At 47.0% G+C, this 21467-nt stretch overlaps 1 protein-coding gene across 1 annotated transcript in view; it reads left to right on the top strand.

The window, feature by feature from the left end:
- The window catches only part of LOC146816628 (cytochrome P450 2K1-like), a 183519-nt gene that overhangs the window by 88463 nt on the left and 73589 nt on the right, over positions 1 to 21467 (top strand). The window contains exon 5 of the mRNA XM_085610506.1: positions 181 to 357. Coding sequence (XP_085466632.1) covers positions 181 to 357 — 177 coding nt within the window. The remainder of the gene's footprint in view (positions 1 to 180; positions 358 to 21467) is intronic.

The following is a 21467-nucleotide window of genomic DNA, read 5'->3' as shown; positions in this document are numbered from 1 at the left end:
CACAAATGAAAGAAAAAAACTTGGGAATTCCTTCAACTCTAATTGGGAGCTTTAATATAATATGCATAACTTCGTTTTTAAAGTATTGTATATTCACGTTACTCTAATGATGGTATTAGCATGTCTTGCCTGTTCGTAAATTTGAATAATTCTTTCCAATTTAAAAAAACTATATTTCAGCTTTTTAACATGTACCCGACCATAGTTGGATTTCTACCTGGAGATCACAAAGTGATGATGAAGAACATGAAGGAAATACAAATTTTTATCAGAACCACATTTGTCCAGTACCTGAAAGACTTGGACCGGAATGACCAAAGAAGTCTCATTGATGCCTTTCTTGTAAGACAGCAAGAGGTAACAGAATTGACTATTTATGGTTAACAATAAATTATAATTGTTTTAGAGATGGGTATGTCAGTGGCACAAGCTATGAGAGGGAGGGAGAGAGAGAGGGACAGAGAAAGAAAAAGACATAGAGAAAGAGAGACAGAAAGAGAGAGAAAGAGAGAGAAAGAAAGAGACAGAGAGAAAGGGACAGAAAGAGAGAAAGATCACAACCTTCCTGTGAGCTGTGAATCTGCTTCAACACTACAACCTGGATAAAGGGTCTAAGGGAGAGATATTTAAAGACCAGCCCAAATTCTAATCCCCATAACAAGACTGTATAAACACAACAGAATAGGGGGTCTATTGGTAGACAGCACAAGATTAAAGAAAAGGAAAAGTAGTGTGTGAAATATCAGACCCAAACATTGTCAGAGCAGAGCACGGAAAACCATCAAACCGACTCAACCAAAGAGACCAAAGTTGAGAGCAAAGTCACCTCTCACAATCAGTTTATATCATATGGTCTCCACTAAGAGCCGAGGTATGCCTCTTCGTCATAGAGACTTCCTCGTTAGTGTAAGGCTCTCTTGCTCATGTGGGTTGATAAAGAAAAGTCCAAAAGTCACGTGACAGACTGTGACCACCAGACAGAAGAAGTGCAGTGCAAAGAAAAATGTGAAATTTAAAAAGAGATTGTGTGAAGAGTACGATATACTTCACTCATTTCTGCACATCTCTATTAAAAAAGTGTGTGAACAAAAAATATATATCAAACAGTGCCAACTAGTCACTGTTGAATGAGGGTCAACATGTTTCAGCCTTCACGGGATTGTGGCCCAAGGCTTTCTTCAGGACCTATAAAGATTAGTGTTACTGCATTCAAATAGATGGATTCCAAAAGGTGAAAATTTAAAATGTGAAAATTTGGCATGGGAAGAAGTAATCAATACAACCTCACTTGTGTCCTAATCCTCTATATCACAGGGTGCTAGCATCACCTGAGGAGAAAGGACAGTTAGCACACCTCATGGACCAATTCAGAAAAATTGTGCCGTCTATATACAAGCAAATTTAACATAAAAGTGCCTGGTTCATTGCTATAAAAGAGGGAACGCAATGCTTACCCAACGTGATCAGGGATTGCACCTCACCTACCCTGGAACCTGGCTCAGGTTAATGAGGCCCCGCTCTGAATCGTGGGTAAAGAGAGAAAAAAAACATCTTTTTTTGTATTATTTGTTTTATAGTTAGTTAAAACCACATTGGAACAACAAAGAGCCAAAATGTACTCCTAGTTGGTCAAACGCGTTACGTGAAAACGTAACGACCTCCGAACACCCAAACAGTGTTCTCCCATGCAGTGCAGAAAAACCCCCTCCCAGTAAATCAACTCCTTGCAGTAATGTTGTTATTACAAAATATTTGGGCTGGCTAGTATCTCTGACTAGTAAGCGACCAGAGTCCATCATCATCTTTCTCTTGAACAAACTACCGAGAAAATGACACAGTTCTAAAAATCAAGTGTCTTAGTACTAAACAGTAAGGCGCGCTTATAAGCATGCCTCATATGAACTGTACTTAAGACTAGTGAGCGAAAAAGGAAAACAGAATAAAGAACCGAGATTAGGGCGCTCGGTTAGCAGCACAACTCACCTATCCGTCGTTGCCCCTGGCTTTCCTAAGCAGGGTGGGAGGCAACGTACCGGAACCGGGAGTGTGTTCAAATACTCTCACCACAGACGGCACGCCTTACGCTGCGTGGCAAAAGACTACGGCGGCCGCCGTGTCCAAATCAATACAACTACAGGAAAAACGGCATGTCTCATGGGAGAAGTAGTTTAAAAACTATCAATGTATTTCGAAAAAGCACGCCTTCCGCTGAATGGCTAGAAACTACGGTCGGCAAGTCTAAATTGGGAACTACAAAAAACGGCATGCCTCATGGGAGATGTAGTTGATCGCTGTAAGTGCGCTTTAAGATTAACTACACACAAAGCCTCAAAACACATAAAAATACAGACCACTGTAGATACGGGTTAGCCTTTGCATTTAACCCTCAATCAACTGGCCAAGCTGCAGTTTTACTCTACGTCTATTCCGATTTCGAACCGGCCCGAGAGACCCAAATCAATGCCATCTACTGCTCGGATATCAAGTCCCATGGGCAAAGTCAATGATAGCATTCCAGTGAGAAAAAAGAGCTCATTATGTGTACTCAGCTTCTGGGTGATGTACTTAGTGCACGTCATGTGTTATAAACCGCTTATTTGCATGCTGGTTTACCGCAAAGGTTTAATAATAGGTAAGCTCATCCCTATTAGTTTGAATTTAGTTGTGGTAGTTAACATCTAATGTTCCCATTGTCTGATTGGTGGGTAGTATGGTGTTTGGTAAAAAGACTCATTTGCATGCTGATGCCCCGCCAACATCAATAGTTAGTAGGCTCTCCCATGATCCTATTGCAGTAGTTCACAACTAGTGTGCCCTATCACAGTACCAGAGGTAAACACAGTGGTGTAGCGGCGGGCCGAGGTTAGTTCATCATCCATTATAACAAAAGTGATAAACGTTAGACCCGGAATGCCACGATGCCTCATAAATGCACCGCACAGTTGTGCAACGCACCTCCTTAGTGTTGGATGCTCGTCCAGGGAATATCATCGTTTAATCCCAAAGTGTCACAACATAGCCTATGGACCCATTTTTGTTCTTTGGTGAACAAAAACCTGGAGATATCACTGATGTGTTGTGGGATGATCGGTTTCTCCAGTATTGTCCAATGGAAATCATCTGTAGTGTGATTGGCTTCTGTGTAATGTCTGGTGAGCTTTGTGTTGGATTTACGGCACCTGAAGGTGCTCTTATGCTCTGTCATTCGTAGTCTCACCTTTCGGGTGGTCATACCCACATATCTCATCTTACACGGGCATGTGAGTAAATAAATAACATTACTGCTGTTGCAGTTTGTGAACTGAGTCTGCAACCAGGGTCTATCGGTCCCAATATCCACAGATGAGCTGTTGGTAGTTTGTGGACACACCGAACAACCCCCACAGGGATGGTGTCCCGTCACTGCCGGCAGGTCCCATAAAGTACCTAGTGTTCTACTGGGCACAGTTGGAACGTCTCACGATGGTCAGCACTTTCTGCACACTATCCAATGATATAAAGAAAAGCATCAAAAAACACTGGAGGATATTAAACAGTTGCCAGGAGAAAATAGCGATGCCACTCTTTGCTTTCAAAAGATCAGGCAATATCAAGGACAGACTGGTCCATACACGACCATCAACTGTGCCCAGTAGAACACTAGGTACTTTATGGGACCTGCCGGCAGTGACGGGACACCATCCCTGTGGGGGTTGTTCGGTGTGTCCACAAACTACCAACAGCTCATCTGTGGATATTGGGACCGATAGACCCTGGTTGCAGACTCAGTTCACAAACTGCAACAGCAGTAATATTATTTATTTACTCACATGCCCGTGTAAGATGAGATATGTGGGTATGACCACCCGAAAGGTGAGACTACGAATGACAGAGCATAAGAGCACCTTCAGGTGCCGTAAATCCAACACAAAGCTCACCAGACATTACACAGAAGCCAATCACACTACAGATGATTTCCATTGGACAATACTGGAGAAACCGATCATCCCACAACACATCAGTGATATCTCCAGGTTTTTGTTCACCAAAGAACAAAAATGGGTCCATAGGCTATGTTGTGACACTTTGGGATTAAACGATGATATTCCCTGGACGAGCATCCAACACTAAGGAGGTGCGTTGCACAACTGTGCGGTGCATTTATGAGGCATCGTGGCATTCCGGGTCTAACGTTTATCACTTTTGTTATAATGGATGATGAACTAACCTCGGCCCGCCGCTACACCACTGTGTTTACCTCTGGTACTGTGATAGGGCACACTAGTTGTGAACTACTGCAATAGGATCATGGGAGAGCCTACTAACTATTGATGTTGGCGGGGCATCAGCATGCAAATGAGTCTTTTTACCAAACACCATACTACCCACCAATCAGACAATGGGAACATTAGATGTTAACTACCACAACTAAATTCAAACTAATAGGGATGAGCTTACCTATTATTAAACCTTTGCGGTATACCAGCATGCAAATAAGCGGTTTATAACACATGACGTGCACTAAGTACATCACCCAGAAGCTGAGTACACATAATGAGCTCTTTTTTCTCACTGGAATGCTATCATTGACTTTGCCCATGGGACTTGATATCCGAGCAGTAGATGGCATTGATTTGGGTCTCTCGGGCCGGTTCGAAATCGGAATAGACGTAGAGTAAAACTGCAGCTTGGCCAGTTGATTGAGGGTTAAATGCAAAGGCTAACCCGTATCTACAGTGGTCTGTATTTTTATGTGTTTTGAGGCTTTGTGTGTAGTTAATCTTAAAGCGCACTTACAGCGATCAACTACATCTCCCATGAGGCATGCCGTTTTTTGTAGTTCCCAATTTAGACTTGCCGACCGTAGTTTCTAGCCATTCAGCGGAAGGCGTGCTTTTTCGAAATACATTGATAGTTTTTAAACTACTTCTCCCATGAGACATGCCGTTTTTCCTGTAGTTCTATTGATTTGGACACGGCGGCCGCCGTAGTCTTTTGCCACGCAGCGTAAGGCGTGCCGTCTGTGGTGAGAGTATTTGAACACACTCCCGGTTCCGGTACGTTGCCTCCCACCCTGCTTAGGAAAGCCAGGGGCAACGACGGATAGGTGAGTTGTGCTGCTAACCGAGCGCCCTAATCTCGGTTCTTTATTCTGTTTTCCTTTTTCGCTCACTAGTCTTAAGTACAGTTCATATGAGGCATGCTTATAAGCGCGCCTTACTGTTTAGTACTAAGACACTTGATTTTTAGAACTGTGTCATTTTCTCGGTAGTTTGTTCAAGAGAAAGATGATGATGGACTCTGGTCGCTTACTAGTCAGAGATACTAGCCAGCCCAAATATTTTGTAATAACAACATTACTGCAAGGAGTTGATTTACTGGGAGGGGGTTTTTCTGCACTGCATGGGAGAACACTGTTTGGGTGTTAGGAGGTCGTTACGTTTTCACGTAACGCGTTTGACCAACTAGGAGTACATTTTGGCTCTTTGTTGTTCCAATGTGGTTTTAACTAACTATAAAACAAATAATACAAAAAAAGATGTTTTTTTTCTCTCTTTACCCACGATTCAGAGCGGGGCCTCATTAACCTGAGCCAGGTTCCAGGGTAGGTGAGGTGCAATCCCTGATCACGTTGGGTAAGCATTGCGTTCCCTCTTTTATAGCAATGAACCAGGCACTTTTATGTTAAATTTGCTTGTATATAGACGGCACAATTTTTCTGAATTGGTCCATGAGGTGTGCTAACTGTCCTTTCTCCTCAGGTGATGCTAGCACCCTGTGATATAGAGGATTAGGACACAAGTGAGGTTGTATTGATTACTTCTTCCCATGCCAAATTTTCACATTTTATATTTTCACCTTTTGGAATCCATCTATTTGAATGCAGTAACACTAATCTTTATAGGTCCTGAAGAAAGCCTTGGGCCACAATCCCGTGAAGGCTGAAACATGTTGACCCTCATTCAACAGTGACTAGTTGGCACTGTTTGATATATATTTTTTGTTCACACACTTTTTTAATAGAGATGTGCAGAAATGAGTGAAGTATATCGTACTCTTCACACAATCTCTTTTTAAATTTCACATTTTTCTTTGCACTGCACTTCTTCTGTCTGGTGGTCACAGTCTGTCACATGACTTTTGGACTTTTCTTTATCAACCCACATGAGCAAGAGAGCCTTACACTAACGAGGAAGTCTCTATGACGAAGAGGCATACCTCGGCTCTTAGTGGAGACCATATGATATAAACTGATTGTGAGAGGTGACTTTGCTCTCAACTTTGGTCTCTTTGGTTGAGTCGGTTTGATGGTTTTCCGTGCTCTGCTCTGACAATGTTTGGGTCTGATATTTCACACACTACTTTTCCTTTTCTTTAATCTTGTGCTGTCTACCAATAGACCCCCTATTCTGTTGTGTTTATACAGCTGTGAATCTGCTCACACAGTCCAAAGAAGTGCCAAAATAAGCTGCTTTCACTAAGAGTGAACTACACTCAACTTGTGTAGCTTTGCTTGAGCAGCACAGGATGATAATCCCCAGAGAAATTGCATAAGCAGTGTGTATGAGAAATCAGCCTAAACCATAATAGTCAAACCTAAAATACACTATTTTAATGCCACTAAGATTCGCAGCATATATAGTCATTTCTACTGACCTTGGCAATACAGAATGGGAACGTGAAAGGGGTAGCGGCAGACCGAGCACGGAGGCACATGCACTTGTGTGAAGTACTGGACAAAAAAGAAAAAAAACTTCACTGACAGCTGCAAAGGATACAAGCCATCCATGAAAAGTATGATGAAGAAACAGTGCTCACAAGGTTGTCTGACTCAAAGCCCACTCTAAGTATATGCATTGTATTCAATTGGTCTTTCAACAATAGACAGCCAAAAGCTGTTAGCAGGCAAAGCCAAAGAGAAAGGGAAAAAGTGGCCATACCTCTCAGAAGTATCATGTATACTAGGAAAACTAACTGATACCTCATTAACATTTGAACAAATCAGGAGAGGAATGGGATATAGGCAAATCTCATGCACACCCATTCTTTACTCCCATGGCTGAACTTGGATGAATTGCTTACGATAGCCACTGGACTCAATTGTGAAAATTGAGAACATCTGTGCAAGGTAGCATCCGCAGCAGGAAAACCACTAAAATAAAAATGGCAAAATGAGCATTTCTAAAACTTGAGCAAGAACTATACTGGCTGTCTGGAAAATAAAGTATGATTTCTGGAAATAACCTGATACTCCTGCTTCATAACAACTCTTCCTTATACTCCATTTTCCTGGTCACATACTCTAGCAAAAAAGAACTCCTTTTTAAAAACAGACTACACTGAGGGAATCACTCAACACAGGTTCAAAGCATCTCAAACAATCAATTCAATGCAATTGTGATACTGGGAAAAATGCACAAATGTAGTTTTTTCAGGTAAAAAACATATGCTGGAATAGGTACCTAATCTGTAGTACGCCCTTTCCTTTAAACATTAAAACTGCTAGATACAGTTTTAGTATGATGTATTTCCAAGGTAATATCACAACTTTTGCAATAAAAATGTAATAGATATTGGATTTTTAGTTCAAGCAAATTTCAATTATTTTCACCTATTGCAAACGTTATTTGCACCTTGATTGTGCATAGATAGATGAAATAACTGATCAACCAAATCATGCTAAAAGGAGGGTCTGTCGGAATAAAAATTATGCTCTCGCATTTTTTTACATAAGTTAGCATTCGCTGCACCATTTTGTGCACAGACGCCAGTTTGTATCATGATTGTAACTAATTATTTGCCATTTCTGAGAAACGGCCATTTCTGGGTTATGTTTCTACGTTGCTGAGGTTCTGCCACACTAATGCATGCACTGTCCTTATTAGCGCATACCTTTCCTTTAGATGTAAGCCTTCTTCCACTTGTCTAGCGGTGGGCACAGGCAAAATGACCTTGAATAGTAGATAATGTGTGCCCGGCCTCAGAACCAAAACTTACTTCTTTATAATTTACTGTCCAGCTACTACTCCCTGGAAAATTCCATGGTGGGCGTAAAATGTACATAATGTATCATTATGCTTGCTGATGTCAGTCCCCTCTGCAGTACTCCTAAGCAGCTGGGCAGATTGGGCTCCGCTCTGAGTGTATTCTAAATCAACTAATATTGGTTTGTATTCTCTACGGTCTGACGACTCTTCATTTTTAGTGGAAGGCTGAGAGGTGGTCATTGGTGACCGAGTGACCCGAATCGGGCCACTTCTGTCATTCGTTAGGGGCCCAGCCAGTCATTGGCCAGTGATACCATCTCATAGCCTGTCGCTTTTGGACTACTGTAATAGTCTATATCTAAACATCCAAAGGAAACACTTAAACAGGCTCCAACTCGTGAAAAATGCAGCAGCTAGATTGCTGAAAGGGGTGCTTAAGTTTTCTCTCTGTCAAAAAAGAAAAAAAACTGCTACAGTGGCTCCCAATAAAACTACGGATTCCATTCAAATCCCTGTGCACGGTCTTCAAGGCCCTCCAAGGAGCAGGCCCGGACCATCTGAAACGGCGTTTTCAGTGGTACGTCCCCAGAAGAGCTCTTTGCTCCACTGGAGCAAAAGGAGTGATCATACCCAGAGTTAAAAAAGCCAACTGGAGTGGTGGAAATGTCATCACATGTGCAGCTAGGGCCTGGAATGAGCTCCCTTTCCATTTCAGGTACACCACCAAACTCATGACATTCAGGAAAGGACTGAAAACCTGGCTTTTCACCATAAAGGGCATCAAACACCTCGACAATCGATAGGTAGCAGTCAGCGCCAGGACACCCTTTGGTAACCGTTGTGCTTAAGAAATTTACATAACATAACTATTCCCATGAGGAACAAGGACAAGACTGATTTGCATATGGCTGGGTCCAAACTAAAGGTGAGATGAATCCAATCCAAATCTTTGTGACTGGGGGTGAATGTTTGAAATATTCAGCAATATGTCCATCATTTGTTCCTTTTGCTGTTGGACTACAGTTCCCACAGTGCACATAGCCAAATCCTTAAAAGTCCACTGGCTGCACTCTAGGATGGGAACCTTTGGTCGATATGATGCAGGTGGGCTCTGTTAACCGGTGGCTTGCAGGGAGTACACTCCACCCCAGGGCTGTAGTATTAGGTTGCGCAGCAGGCACAATAAGGCAGAGTGCAGGTCTTTGGGTGCAAATCTAGATTCCAGCAGGGCAGTCCTTCTTCTTGTAGTATCAGGCAGCAGACCTGAGAGACTATGCAGCTCTCACATATGTATTCAGTGTTCTGTGGTGACAAGCAGTAGGGTACCTCTGTCCAATGAGATGCTGGGTGAGACCCAAAAGCATGACAACTTCCTCCAAAGTGTGGGACCTTCTTGCTCCACAGACACTACACTTCCAAAATCCAACATAGAAGATTTCTCTCCAGAGTAGTGGGAGTTGGCTAAACCATCCCCTGACCTCTGTTAATTGATGTCCTAAGCCTGCCATCTGGCTGAGGGCATAGGATGTGGGGGTAGGTATGCCAGGCATTCCTTACTGATCTGCTCTCTCTTTGAGCTCAGTTTGATTTACCCAACCCCCTCTTTAGAACCTATCCACCACAGCTTCTGGGCTCTCTCCATCAGAGTTCGAGGCATGTGGGCTGCTGAATTCATATCTGTGCATAGATCGCCGCCTAGTGTTGGGTCCGGATGTTTGCACGTTGTTGTCCTGGAAGAGTCTTCGAAGTATCCTGAGATAGGTGACTCCTCCCCTGGACCACAGTGCGCATGGGCATCCTCTCCATCCTCAGATAGTTTTTTTCCGCCATTGGGTTCGGATGTGCTTATCTTAGCTCAAGTTAGGAAAATTTAGTTTAAGGCCAAAAGGCCTTTAGTTTTCGTCGGTACTGTTCCCGTTCGGTATCGACTGCTTTCTTGCTTAGTTTAGAAACTTCTTCCAGTTTTTCGGATCCGTTTAATCCGAACATCGACCTTACATCGACGATGGAATCGAGGACCCCATTCAAACGGTGTCCTGTATGCCACGCCAAATATCCACACATCGACGTCCACCCGGTGTGCAACAAATGTCTCTCGCCGGATCACGACGAATCGAAATGTATGGCCTGTGCCCGATTCCGATCCAAGAAGACTCTCCGGACTCGACGGGCAGCGAGATTAGAAGCGCAGCAATCGGCACCGGCCCCGGCCAACATCTTCAGCACCGAGGACGAAGATGTTGAAAGCGTGGAAGAAGTAAACTCCAGCCCCGCTTCCGAACACGATTCCCGATCGGAAGACGCCGATGAAGCGCTTTTTCACAGGGAAGAAGCCATCGATGAGGTAGGAGACTACGATGAGGCCTTTGGGGCCGAAGAAGATAGCTCTGGTGAAGAGCCGGGCCTACCCATCGAAACGGAGGCTATCAAAGTGCGTCATTCTACGGCTCTGGTCAAGGGATCGCCTCCGGGCCTTACCCGAGATCAATCCCAAAGTTCTTCGGCCCCGGCCTCGAACATCCAGCGCGAGCCATTATTACTGAAAAAGACTGGTTTCCCTTCAACGAAACCGAAACCAATCGTCGCACCGGTTCCACAGAAACCGAAAGTGAAACTAGCAGTGGACGGCTCGAAGCCCTCGACCTCCACTCCTTCGACGCCAGCACAGACCATCGGCTCCGAACGCGCTAAAATGGATTTCGGCGCCGAACTCGCTGCAGCGGATGTCGGTACCGACCCGAAAAGGAAGGCTGTCGGTCCCACAAAAGCGCTTCGGCCCCCGGCACCGAAGCAGTCGGCCCCGACCACCAAAGTCAAGATGGCCGCTCCATCGGAGTCCACTTCGAAGGCAGCGACACGCGTCAAGTCATCGACTCCGTCGACCGCTAATACCTCTCCTCGGATCGATGACCCTGTGGCTCCGAAGCAGTCGACGCCTACCTCTACAGAACCACTCGGCACCAAAGAACCTTCGGCGTTCTCGGTGCGGCAAGTTGCGGCGTCATTGCAACGCATCAGGGAACGGGCAGCCCTCCGGTCCACGTCAGGCCCCGAGCCGAACAAGGCTCCAAAGGCACCCTCGGCACCAACCAACATCACTTTTGGTTTGCCGCCATCCACGGCGCCGAAGATGTTCGAGATCCGAACACGTGTCCGACAGACAAGGTCCCCATCTACTGGACACTCTCCTACTGAGCCTTCCCCGTCACAATTCATCGACGCCGACACCGGCAGACTCATGCTCCGAAAACGGAAGGTCACCCCAGAGCAAGCCTTGGACTCTTACAAAATCCCTCTGAAGCAGAAACTGCCAGCAGAGTCGGAACCGGTTCTATACGAACGCTTGCACACGTCCTATCCGGATCCCCAGTCCTTTTCTCCGACGCCCTCCGACACGGACGCAATGGAGGATTACATAGGTGATGATGCCACCTACCCTACGGATATAGATCCTGAGGAGCAGCAGGACCCAGATCAAGCTTGGGATGACCCTGCAGACCTGGGTGCCGCAACAGATACACAGGACACGCAGCTTTACGGCGCAAAAACATCTCCCACAGAGGACACTGCTGCCTTCAATGCCCTCATAGAACGTGCTGCAGCCAATCATGGAGTGCAACTCCACTCTGACACAGTTGAGGACGACTTCTTGGTGGACACTTTCGCCTCCTCCGAGAGAAGTGTCAAGACTTTGCCCATGTTGAAAGGTGTTCTCAAGCCAGCAAAGGACATTTTCAAGGAAACAACCAGGGCACGGGTGCTAAACCCCAGGATTGAAAAAAAATACAAACCTGCGCCCGGGGACCCTATGTACATTAGAGGTCAGTTACCTCTGGACTCCACGGTGGTTGCTAACGCTCGCAAAAGAGCCCACTCGCAAACAGGTGATGCTCCTCCCCCAGACAAGGAGTCCAAAGTGCTGGAGACCTCAGGCAAGAGAATTGCAGCTCAAATGTATGTGTTTAAATGTAAATATATGCATTGCCAATACACAGGCCCTGCTGGCTCGCTATGATCGTTCACACTACGACACGCTAGAGTCACTACTCCAGCATCTGCCAGACGAATACAAAGAGGCAGCGGAGCTCCTCATCAGAGAGGGACAACTTCTTACCAACGCATCCATTAAGTGCGCACTAGATGCTGCAGACACAGCTGCGAGGGCGATGAACACCAGCGTCATGTTACGACAACACGCTTGGTTAAGAATCTCCGGATTCAAAACAGAGATTCAAAACAACATCCTAAATCAGCCAGTCAACCCCGACTACTTATTCGGACCAGAAGTTGACACCACCTTAGAAAAAATAAAAAAGGACACTGACACTGCAAAGTCAATGGGGGCTCTGCAAACGCAGACATTTCGTAGTGGCTCCTTTCGTCGCCCCGGGAATAGGGGAGCAGCTAGAGGACAGGGGTCACAGCAGCAATACACTAAAGGGGGCACACAAAGTACCTACGATAAAAACAACAGAGGTGGATATTGTGGCTCCAGCACCAAGGGCAGAGGACGCGGTTACGGCAACACCAGGTCCTCACCCAAGAACAAACAGTGACGCCCTCTCCCTTCCCCCCGACCACATACCACCTGTCGGGGGGAGACTCCAGCGGTTCCTGTCCACGTGGAAAACCATCACCACGGACAGGTGGGTCAGGGATATTATCCAGCACGGTTACTGTCTCGAATTAACCTCCACTCCACCCACAATACCACCAAAGCACCGTCCTATGTCCGCAGAGCACTTAGCATTATTGCAGCAGGAAGTGCTAAGTATGCTGCAAAAAGGTGCAATAGAGGTCGTGCCCGTCAACCAGCAGGGGACAGGGGTATACTCCCTGTACTTCCTGATCCCAAAAAAGGACGGGTCGCTCAGACTTATACTAGACCTGAGACCCCTCAACCACTACATTCTGTCAGAGCATTTTCATATGCTCACCCTACAGCAGGTTCTCCCGCTGCTCAGCCAGGGAGACTTCCTAGCCACACTAGACCTCAAAGATGCGTACTTCCACATACCCATCCACCCGTCACACAGGAAATATCTCAGGTTCACTATTCAGGGACAGCACTATCAATTCAAAGTCCTCCCCTTCGGCGTGACAACAGCACCCAGGGTTTTTACCAAGTGCCTAGCTACCGTGGCTGCACATCTACGGCGACGACACATTCACGTCTACCCTTACCTGGACGACTGGCTTGTTCAGGCAAAATCAGCCCAGCAATGTGCCAGCCACATGTCCCTCACCATTCACCTTCTTCACAGTCTGGGATTCTCACTAAATTACCCGAAATCACATCTACAACCCGCACACGTACAACAGTACCTGGGCGCGACCATAGACACTCTGGCAGCCACAGCTCAGCCAAATTTAGTGAGGATCAACAGCATGCAACTGCTGATCTCAAAGTTCAAACCACAACACTCCCTTCCTGCGAGGGTGTTCATGCAGTTGATAGGCATGATGGCCTCCTGCATTTTCATAGTCCCGCACGCGAGACTACATATGTGCCCGCTTCAGGAGTGCTTAGCACGTCAATGGAATCAGGCTCACGGGCAATTAAAAGACCTAGTGTTGGTGAGCGGTCGGGCATACAACTCTCTGCATTGGTGGAATCCACAAAACCTTTGCAAGGGCCGACCATTCCGAGAGCCTATTCCACAAATAATACTGACAGCGGACACCTCTCTCCGGGGATGGGGAGCTCATGTACTCAGTTACACAGTGCAGGGACTATGGACGACACAACAAAAGAAGATGCACATCAACGTTCTCGAACTGATGGCAATCTTCCTTGCCATGAAGGCATTCAAAGTACACTTGTGCAACAAAGTCCTGTTGATCCGGACGGACAACATGACTGCCATGTACTACATACAAAAGCATGGAGGAACACACTCTCCACAGTTGTCTCACCTGGCTCAGAGCATGTGGAAGTCGGCCATTCAAAGGAACATATTCCTCATGGCGGAACACCTGCCCGGCAAGGACAACCAGATGGCGGATCTGCTCAGCAGACACAGCCACCAGATGCACGAGTGGGAGCTACACCCCTCAGTACTCCAACCGTACTTCCAACAGTGGGGTCATCCAGAGATAGACCTATTCGCCACAAACGAAAACGCAAAATGCCAAAGCTTTGCCGCCAGGTTCCCACATCCACAATCGCAGGGCAATGCGATATGGATGAACTGGTCCGGCAGATTTGCGTACGCTTTTTCTCCAGCGCCATTAATACCGCTGGTAGCACGCAAACTGCGACAACACTCACTGACACTCATCCTAGTTGCTCCAACGTGGGCGCGCCAGCCATGGTACACCACCTTACTGGAACTTTCCGTGGTGCCGCATCAAAGGCTGCGGATAACACCTGCACTCCTAACGCAGAGCCATGGCGAAATTCAGCACCCAGATCCGCAACAGCTGAACCTGGCAATCTGGCTCCTGAAGTCTTAGAGTTTGGCTACCTAAACCTGCCACCTGACTGTATGGAGATCATCAAGGAGGCCAGGAGACCCACTACCAGAGCTTGCTATGCGGCTAAATGGAAGAGGTTTGTCATTTACTGCACCCACAATGACATCAACCCGCTAGACGAATCCATTCAAAACATAATCTGTTACCTCTTACACCTATACCGCTGCAATCTGGCATACACCTCAATACGTATCCATTTGACCGCAATAGCAGCCTATCTCCAGAACAGGCAGCACCTCTCTTTATTCAGAGTGCCTGCCATCAAAGCTTTCTTGGAGGGACTCAAACGAGTAATTCCCCCAAGACACCCACCAGCACCGGTGTGGAACCTCAACTTGGTCCTCACCAGACTAATGGGTCCACCCTTCGAACCTCTCCACTCATGTGAGATTCAATTCCTCACCTGGAAAGTAGCTTTCCTAGTAGCAATCACTTCGTTAAGAAGAGTTAGTGAACTCCAGGCACTAACCATTCAAGAGCCATTCATACAGGTTCACGCAAACAGGGTCGTACTGCGTACCAACCCCAAATTCATGCCTAAAGTAATATCGCAGTTCCACATGAATCAAACTATTGAACTGCCTGTTTTCTTTCAGAATCCACAAAATGTCGCTGAAAGAATGCTCCATACACTAGATGTAAAAAGGGCCCTCATGTACTATATAGACAGAACTAAAGACTTTAGGAAGACAAAACAACTTTTCGTTGCTTTTTCTCCACAACACAAAGGCAACGCCATCTCCCAAGCAGGTATAGCCAGATGGATCGTTAAATGTATTCAAATTTGCTATCAAAAGGCTAAACGCACGTTAACGATTCCCCCACGAGCCCACTCAACACGTAAGTTAGGGGCGTCCATGGGTTTCCTGGGAAACATTCCTTTACAGGAAATATGTAGAGCAGCCACATGGTCCACTATACATACATTTACCAAACACTACTGTGTAGATGTACACTCAAAACAGCAGGCAGCTGTAGGACAGGCTGTTCTCAAAACTCTTTTTCAGACTGCTGCAGCTGGCACCGGTAGCCGCCGCTAATAGGAGGTACTGCTATGTATTCTATGCACAGATATGAATTCAGCAGCCCACATGCCTCGAACTGAATATGCTACTTACCAGTATGCATCTGTTCTTGGCATGTAGGGCTGCTGACATTCATATCGCCCACCCTCCTCCCCGGCGCCTGTAGCAGCTGCAGCTCTCAGAATGACTGTATAGCATGGTCATCACTTTCTGTATCTACTCCATCACTGCCACAATGGCGAAAAACAATCTGAGGATGGAGAGGATGCCCATGCGCACTGTGGTCCAGGGGAGGAGTCACCTATCTCAGGATACTTCGAAGACTCTTCCAGGACAACAACGTGCAAACATCCGGACCCAACACTAGGCGGCGATCTATGCACAGATATGAATGTCAGCAGCCCTACATGCCAAGAACAGATGCATACTGGTAAGTAGCATATTCATAACTCCTGCTCTATGCGTACAGTTATCACCTCATCAAGGCGGCCTGGCTAAGCCTGTTAAGGCTGACCAATCAGCAGAGACTACTTGAAGGCTGGATTTTGGCTCACAGAAAAGGAAGAAAATAATTTCTTTTCTGTACCAGTAATGATAAATTCAACAGTGGCAAATTGTTGGATTCATCAATAGCGAACTTTTAAGTCTTTTAAGTCTTTTAATGACAGATGTCCTTTCCTAGCAATAGTTTTACTTAAATATTGCAATGTTAGCCTATATAGCTAAGTACCTACAATGGGGAAAACATACAATGGGGAGATTTTCTCTCTCCAGGGCATAAAAACATCTTTTATAAGGTATTAGCACTTTTAAAGTGCCCATACCATAAAAGTCGAATTTGCATACAATTTACTTCAGGCAATCTCCAAAGCCAGGTTGCCTTTAAAATGACAGCAGGCACTCAGCACTGCACACATGCAAGTGCAGAAAATATGCTGGTCCTTTAAACTTCCATGCCTTATAATATACTAGGGACTTATAGGTAGTTTGAACCTCCTATACCTAGGTACTTATAGGGTCTGTCGATGCCAATTTTGGAGAATTTACTTTTAAAGAAGGAACTTCCTTTAAAAGGACAGCTCCGCAAACATGCAAGTGCAGTAAATCTGCTGGGCCTCTAAACCTTCATCCCCTATTATATACTAGTGACTTACAGGTAGATTGTTCCCCCTGGTCCTACTATCTACTAGGAACTTATAGGATCTGTCATTGCCAATTGTAAGTCTACCCAATTACATGTAGTTTTTAAATATAGCACTGTCCCTGGGCATAGTTAGCAGAGCGCAGGGTACAATCAGAGTCAGTTATCACCAGTATTATTCAGGAAAAATGGGGTGAACAGGGCAAAAGGATGTTTTTGTAACACAGTGTAATTCCGTCCAGTGGTTCGGGCTGCAGGTTGTGTTCAAAGCCCCTGTGGGAATTCAAATGGGAGAACACACTTTTTTTACCCCCCTTTTTCTCTGCCCCTGCTTGACAGATCACCCTAAAACTTTCCATGCACACCATGACCTAACTTGTAACTTTTTTTTAACATATTTTGTGAAGAGTCATCAAACGACTCCAAAGAGATATATATATATATATATATATATATATATATATATATATATCCAGAAACAGTGTGCCCATGCACGGAATCGCACTCCAGCCACGTCGGTTTGAGGAAAACCTTTATTCGGGGAAAACTGCTGATGGCACAAGGAGTCAATAAAGTTCAAGGGTGGCGTCAGTTTCACGACGCGTTTCGGGCTCTTCCCTTCTTCCTGGTGAAACGCCACTGCAGCCATCCACACATGCGGTGATAGGTCCAATTTACCCTCCAATGGGCCAATCAAATGCACAGACCTCCCCAGATGGATTCTGGGATTTGCAGTGTGGATAAATCCTAATGCCTCAGTAGTCTTGCTGCATAATAGACATTTTTAGACCCTGTATGGGCCCCTCGTAACACCGGCAGTAAGCAATCCATCCCATAACGTGGCTTCAGAAAACTCGGCGAATTCCGAGCCTCCATGCCCCATACAATCAACCGGGTGGTGCGGCTTCCCGCGGCTGGGCGGCCGCGATTAACATCCAGAAACAGTGTGCCCATGCACGGAATCGCACTCCAGCCACGTCGGTTTGAGGAAAACCTTTATTCGGGGAAAACTGCTGATGGCACAAGGAGTCAATAAAGTTCAAGGGTGGCGTCAGTTTCACGACGCGTTTCGGGCTCTTCCCTTCTTCCTGGTGAAACGCCACTGCAGCCATCCACACATGCGGTGATAGGTCCAATTTACCCTCCAATGGGCCAATCAAATGCACAGACCTCCCCAGATGGATTCTGGGATTTGCAGTGTGGATAAATCCTAATGCCTCAGTAGTCTTGCTGCATAATAGACATTTTTAGACCCTGTATGGGCCCCTCGTAACACCGGCAGTAAGCAATCCATCCCATAACGTGGCTTCAGAAAACTCAGCGAATTCCGAGCCTCCATGCCCCATACAATCAACCGGGTGGTGCGGCTTCCCGCGGCTGGGCGGCCGCGATTAACATCCAGAAACAGTGTGCCCATGCACGGAATCGCACTCCAGCCACGTCGGTTTGAGGAAAACCTTTATTCGGGGAAAACTGCTGATGGCACAAGGAGTCAATAAAGTTCAAGGGTGGCGTCAGTTTCACGACGCGTTTCGGGCTCTTCCCTTCTTCCTGGTGAAACGCCACTGCAGCCATCCACACATGCGGTGATAGGTCCAATTTACCCTCCAATGGGCCAATCAATTGCACAGACCTCCCCAGATGGATTCTGGGATTTGCAGTGTGGATAAATCCTAATGCCTCAGTAGTCTTGCTGCATAATAGACATTTTTAGACCCTGTATGGGCCCCTCGTAACACCGGCAGTAAGCAATCCATCCCATAACGTGGCTTCAGAAAACTCGGCGAATTCCGAGCCTCCATGCCCCATACAATCAACCGGGTGGTGCGGCTTCCCGCGGCTGGGCGGCCGCGATTAACATCCAGAAACAGTGTGCCCATGCACGGAATCGCACTCCAGCCACGTCGGTTTGAGGAAAACCTTTATTCGGGGAAAACTGCTGATGGCACAAGGAGTCAATAAAGTTCAAGGGTGGCGTCAGTTTCACGACGCGTTTCGGGCTCTTCCCTTCTTCCTGGTGAAACGCCACTGCAGCCATCCACACATGCGGTGATAGGTCCAATTTACCCTCCAATGGGCCAATCAAATGCACAGACCTCCCCAGATGGATTCTGGGATTTGCAGTGTGGATAAATCCTAATGCCTCAGTAGTCTTGCTGCATAATAGACATTTTTAGACCCTGTATGGGCCCCTCGTAACACCGGCAGTAAGCAATCCATCCCATAACGTGGCTTCAGAAAACTCGGCGAATTCCGAGCCTCCATGCCCCATACAATCAACCGGGTGGTGCGGCTTCCCGCGGCTGGGCGGCCGCGATTAACATCCAGAAACAGTGTGCCCATGCACGGAATCGCACTCCAGCCACGTCGGTTTGAGGAAAACCTTTATTCGGGGAAAACTGCTGATGGCACAAGGAGTCAATAAAGTTCAAGGGTGGCGTCAGTTTCACGACGCGTTTCGGGCTCTTCCCTTCTTCCTGGTGAAACGCCACTGCAGCCATCCACACATGCGGTGATAGGTCCAATTTACCCTCCAATGGGCCAATCAATTGCACAGACCTCCCCAGATGGATTCTGGGATTTGCAGTGTGGATAAATCCTAATGCCTCAGTAGTCTTGCTGCATAATAGACATTATGCAGCAAGACTACTGAGGCATTATGCAGCAAGACTACTGAGGCATTAGGATTTATCCACACTGCAAATCCCAGAATCCATCTGGGGAGGTCTGTGCATTTGATTGGCCCATTGGAGGGTAAATTGGACCTATCACCGCATGTGTGGATGGCTGCAGTGGCGTTTCACCAGGAAGAAGGGAAGAGCCCGAAACGCGTCGTGAAACTGACGCCACCCTTGAACTTTATTGACTCCTTGTGCCATCAGCAGTTTTCCCCGAATAAAGGTTTTCCTCAAACCGACGTGGCTGGAGTGCGATTCCGTGCATGGGCACACTGTTTCTGGATGTTAATCGCGGCCGCCCAGCCGCGGGAAGCCGCACCACCCGGTTGATTGTATGGGGCATGGAGGCTCGGAATTCGCCGAGTTTTCTGAAGCCACGTTATGGGATGGATTGCTTACTGCCGGTGTTACGAGGGGCCCATACAGGGTCTAAAAATGTCTATTATGCAGCAAGACTACTGAGGCATTAGGATTTATCCACACTGCAAATCCCAGAATCCATCTGGGGAGGTCTGTGCATTTGATTGGCCCATTGGAGGGTAAATTGGACCTATCACCGCATGTGTGGATGGCTGCAGTGGCGTTTCACCAGGAAGAAGGGAAGAGCCCGAAACGCGTCGTGAAACTGACGCCACCCTTGAACTTTATTGACTCCTTGTGCCATCAGCAGTTTTCCCCGAATAAAGGTTTTCCTCAAACCGACGTGGCTGGAGTGCGATTCCGTGCATGGGCACACTGTTTCTGGATGTTAATCGCGGCCGCCCAGCCGCGGGAAGCCGCACCACCCGGTTGATTGTATGGGGCATGGAGGCTCGGAATTCGCCGAGTTTTCTGAAGCCACGTTATGGGATGGATTGCTTACTGCCGGTGTTACGAGGGGCCCATACAGGGTCTAAAAATGTCTATTATGCAGCAAGACTACTGAGGCATTAGGATTTATCCACACTGCAAATCCCAGAATCCATCTGGGGAGGTCTGTGCATTTGATTGGCCCATTGGAGGGTAAATTGGACCTATCACCGCATGTGTGGATGGCTGCAGTGGCGTTTCACCAGGAAGAAGGGAAGAGCCCGAAACGCGTCGTGAAACTGACGCCACCCTTGAACTTTATTGACTCCTTGTGCCATCAGCAGTTTTCCCCGAATAAAGGTTTTCCTCAAACCGACGTGGCTGGAGTGCGATTCCGTGCATGGGCACACTGTTTCTGGATGTTAATCGCGGCCGCCCAGCCGCGGGAAGCCGCACCACCCGGTTGATTGTATGGGGCATGGAGGCTCGGAATTCGCCGAGTTTTCTGAAGCCACGTTATGGGATGGATTGCTTACTGCCGGTGTTACGAGGGGCCCATACAGGGTCTAAAAATGTCTATTATGCAGCAAGACTACTGAGGCATTAGGATTTATCCACACTGCAAATCCCAGAATCCATCTGGGGAGGTCTGTGCATTTGATTGGCCCATTGGAGGGTAAATTGGACCTATCACCGCATGTGTGGATGGCTGCAGTGGCGTTTCACCAGGAAGAAGGGAAGAGCCCGAAACGCGTCGTGAAACTGACGCCACCCTTGAACTTTATTGACTCCTTGTGCCATCAGCAGTTTTCCCCGAATAAAGGTTTTCCTCAAACCGACGTGGCTGGAGTGCGATTCCGTGCATGGGCACACTGTTTCTGGATGTTAATCGCGGCCGCCCAGCCGCGGGAAGCCGCACCACCCGGTTGATTGTATGGGGCATGGAGGCTCGGAATTCGCCGAGTTTTCTGAAGCCACGTTATGGGATGGATTGCTTACTGCCGGTGTTACGAGGGGCCCATACAGGGTCTAAAAATGTCTATTATGCAGCAAGACTACTGAGGCATTAGGATTTATCCACACTGCAAATCCCAGAATCCATCTGGGGAGGTCTGTGCATTTGATTGGCCCATTGGAGGGTAAATTGGACCTATCACCGCATGTGTGGATGGCTGCAGTGGCGTTTCACCAGGAAGAAGGGAAGAGCCCGAAACGCGTCGTGAAACTGACGCCACCCTTGAACTTTATTGACTCCTTGTGCCATCAGCAGTTTTCCCCGAATAAAGGTTTTCCTCAAACCGACGTGGCTGGAGTGCGATTCCGTGCATGGGCACACTGTTTCTGGATGTTAATCGCGGCCGCCCAGCCGCGGGAAGCCGCACCACCCGGT

This window comes from Triturus cristatus, chromosome 6 (assembly GCF_964204655.1).
Source record: "Triturus cristatus chromosome 6, aTriCri1.1, whole genome shotgun sequence".
Lineage (NCBI taxonomy): Eukaryota > Metazoa > Chordata > Amphibia > Caudata > Salamandridae > Triturus > Triturus cristatus.
The sequence above is the reverse complement of the archived record's forward strand: the minus strand, read 5'-3'. Positions and strand labels throughout refer to the sequence as shown.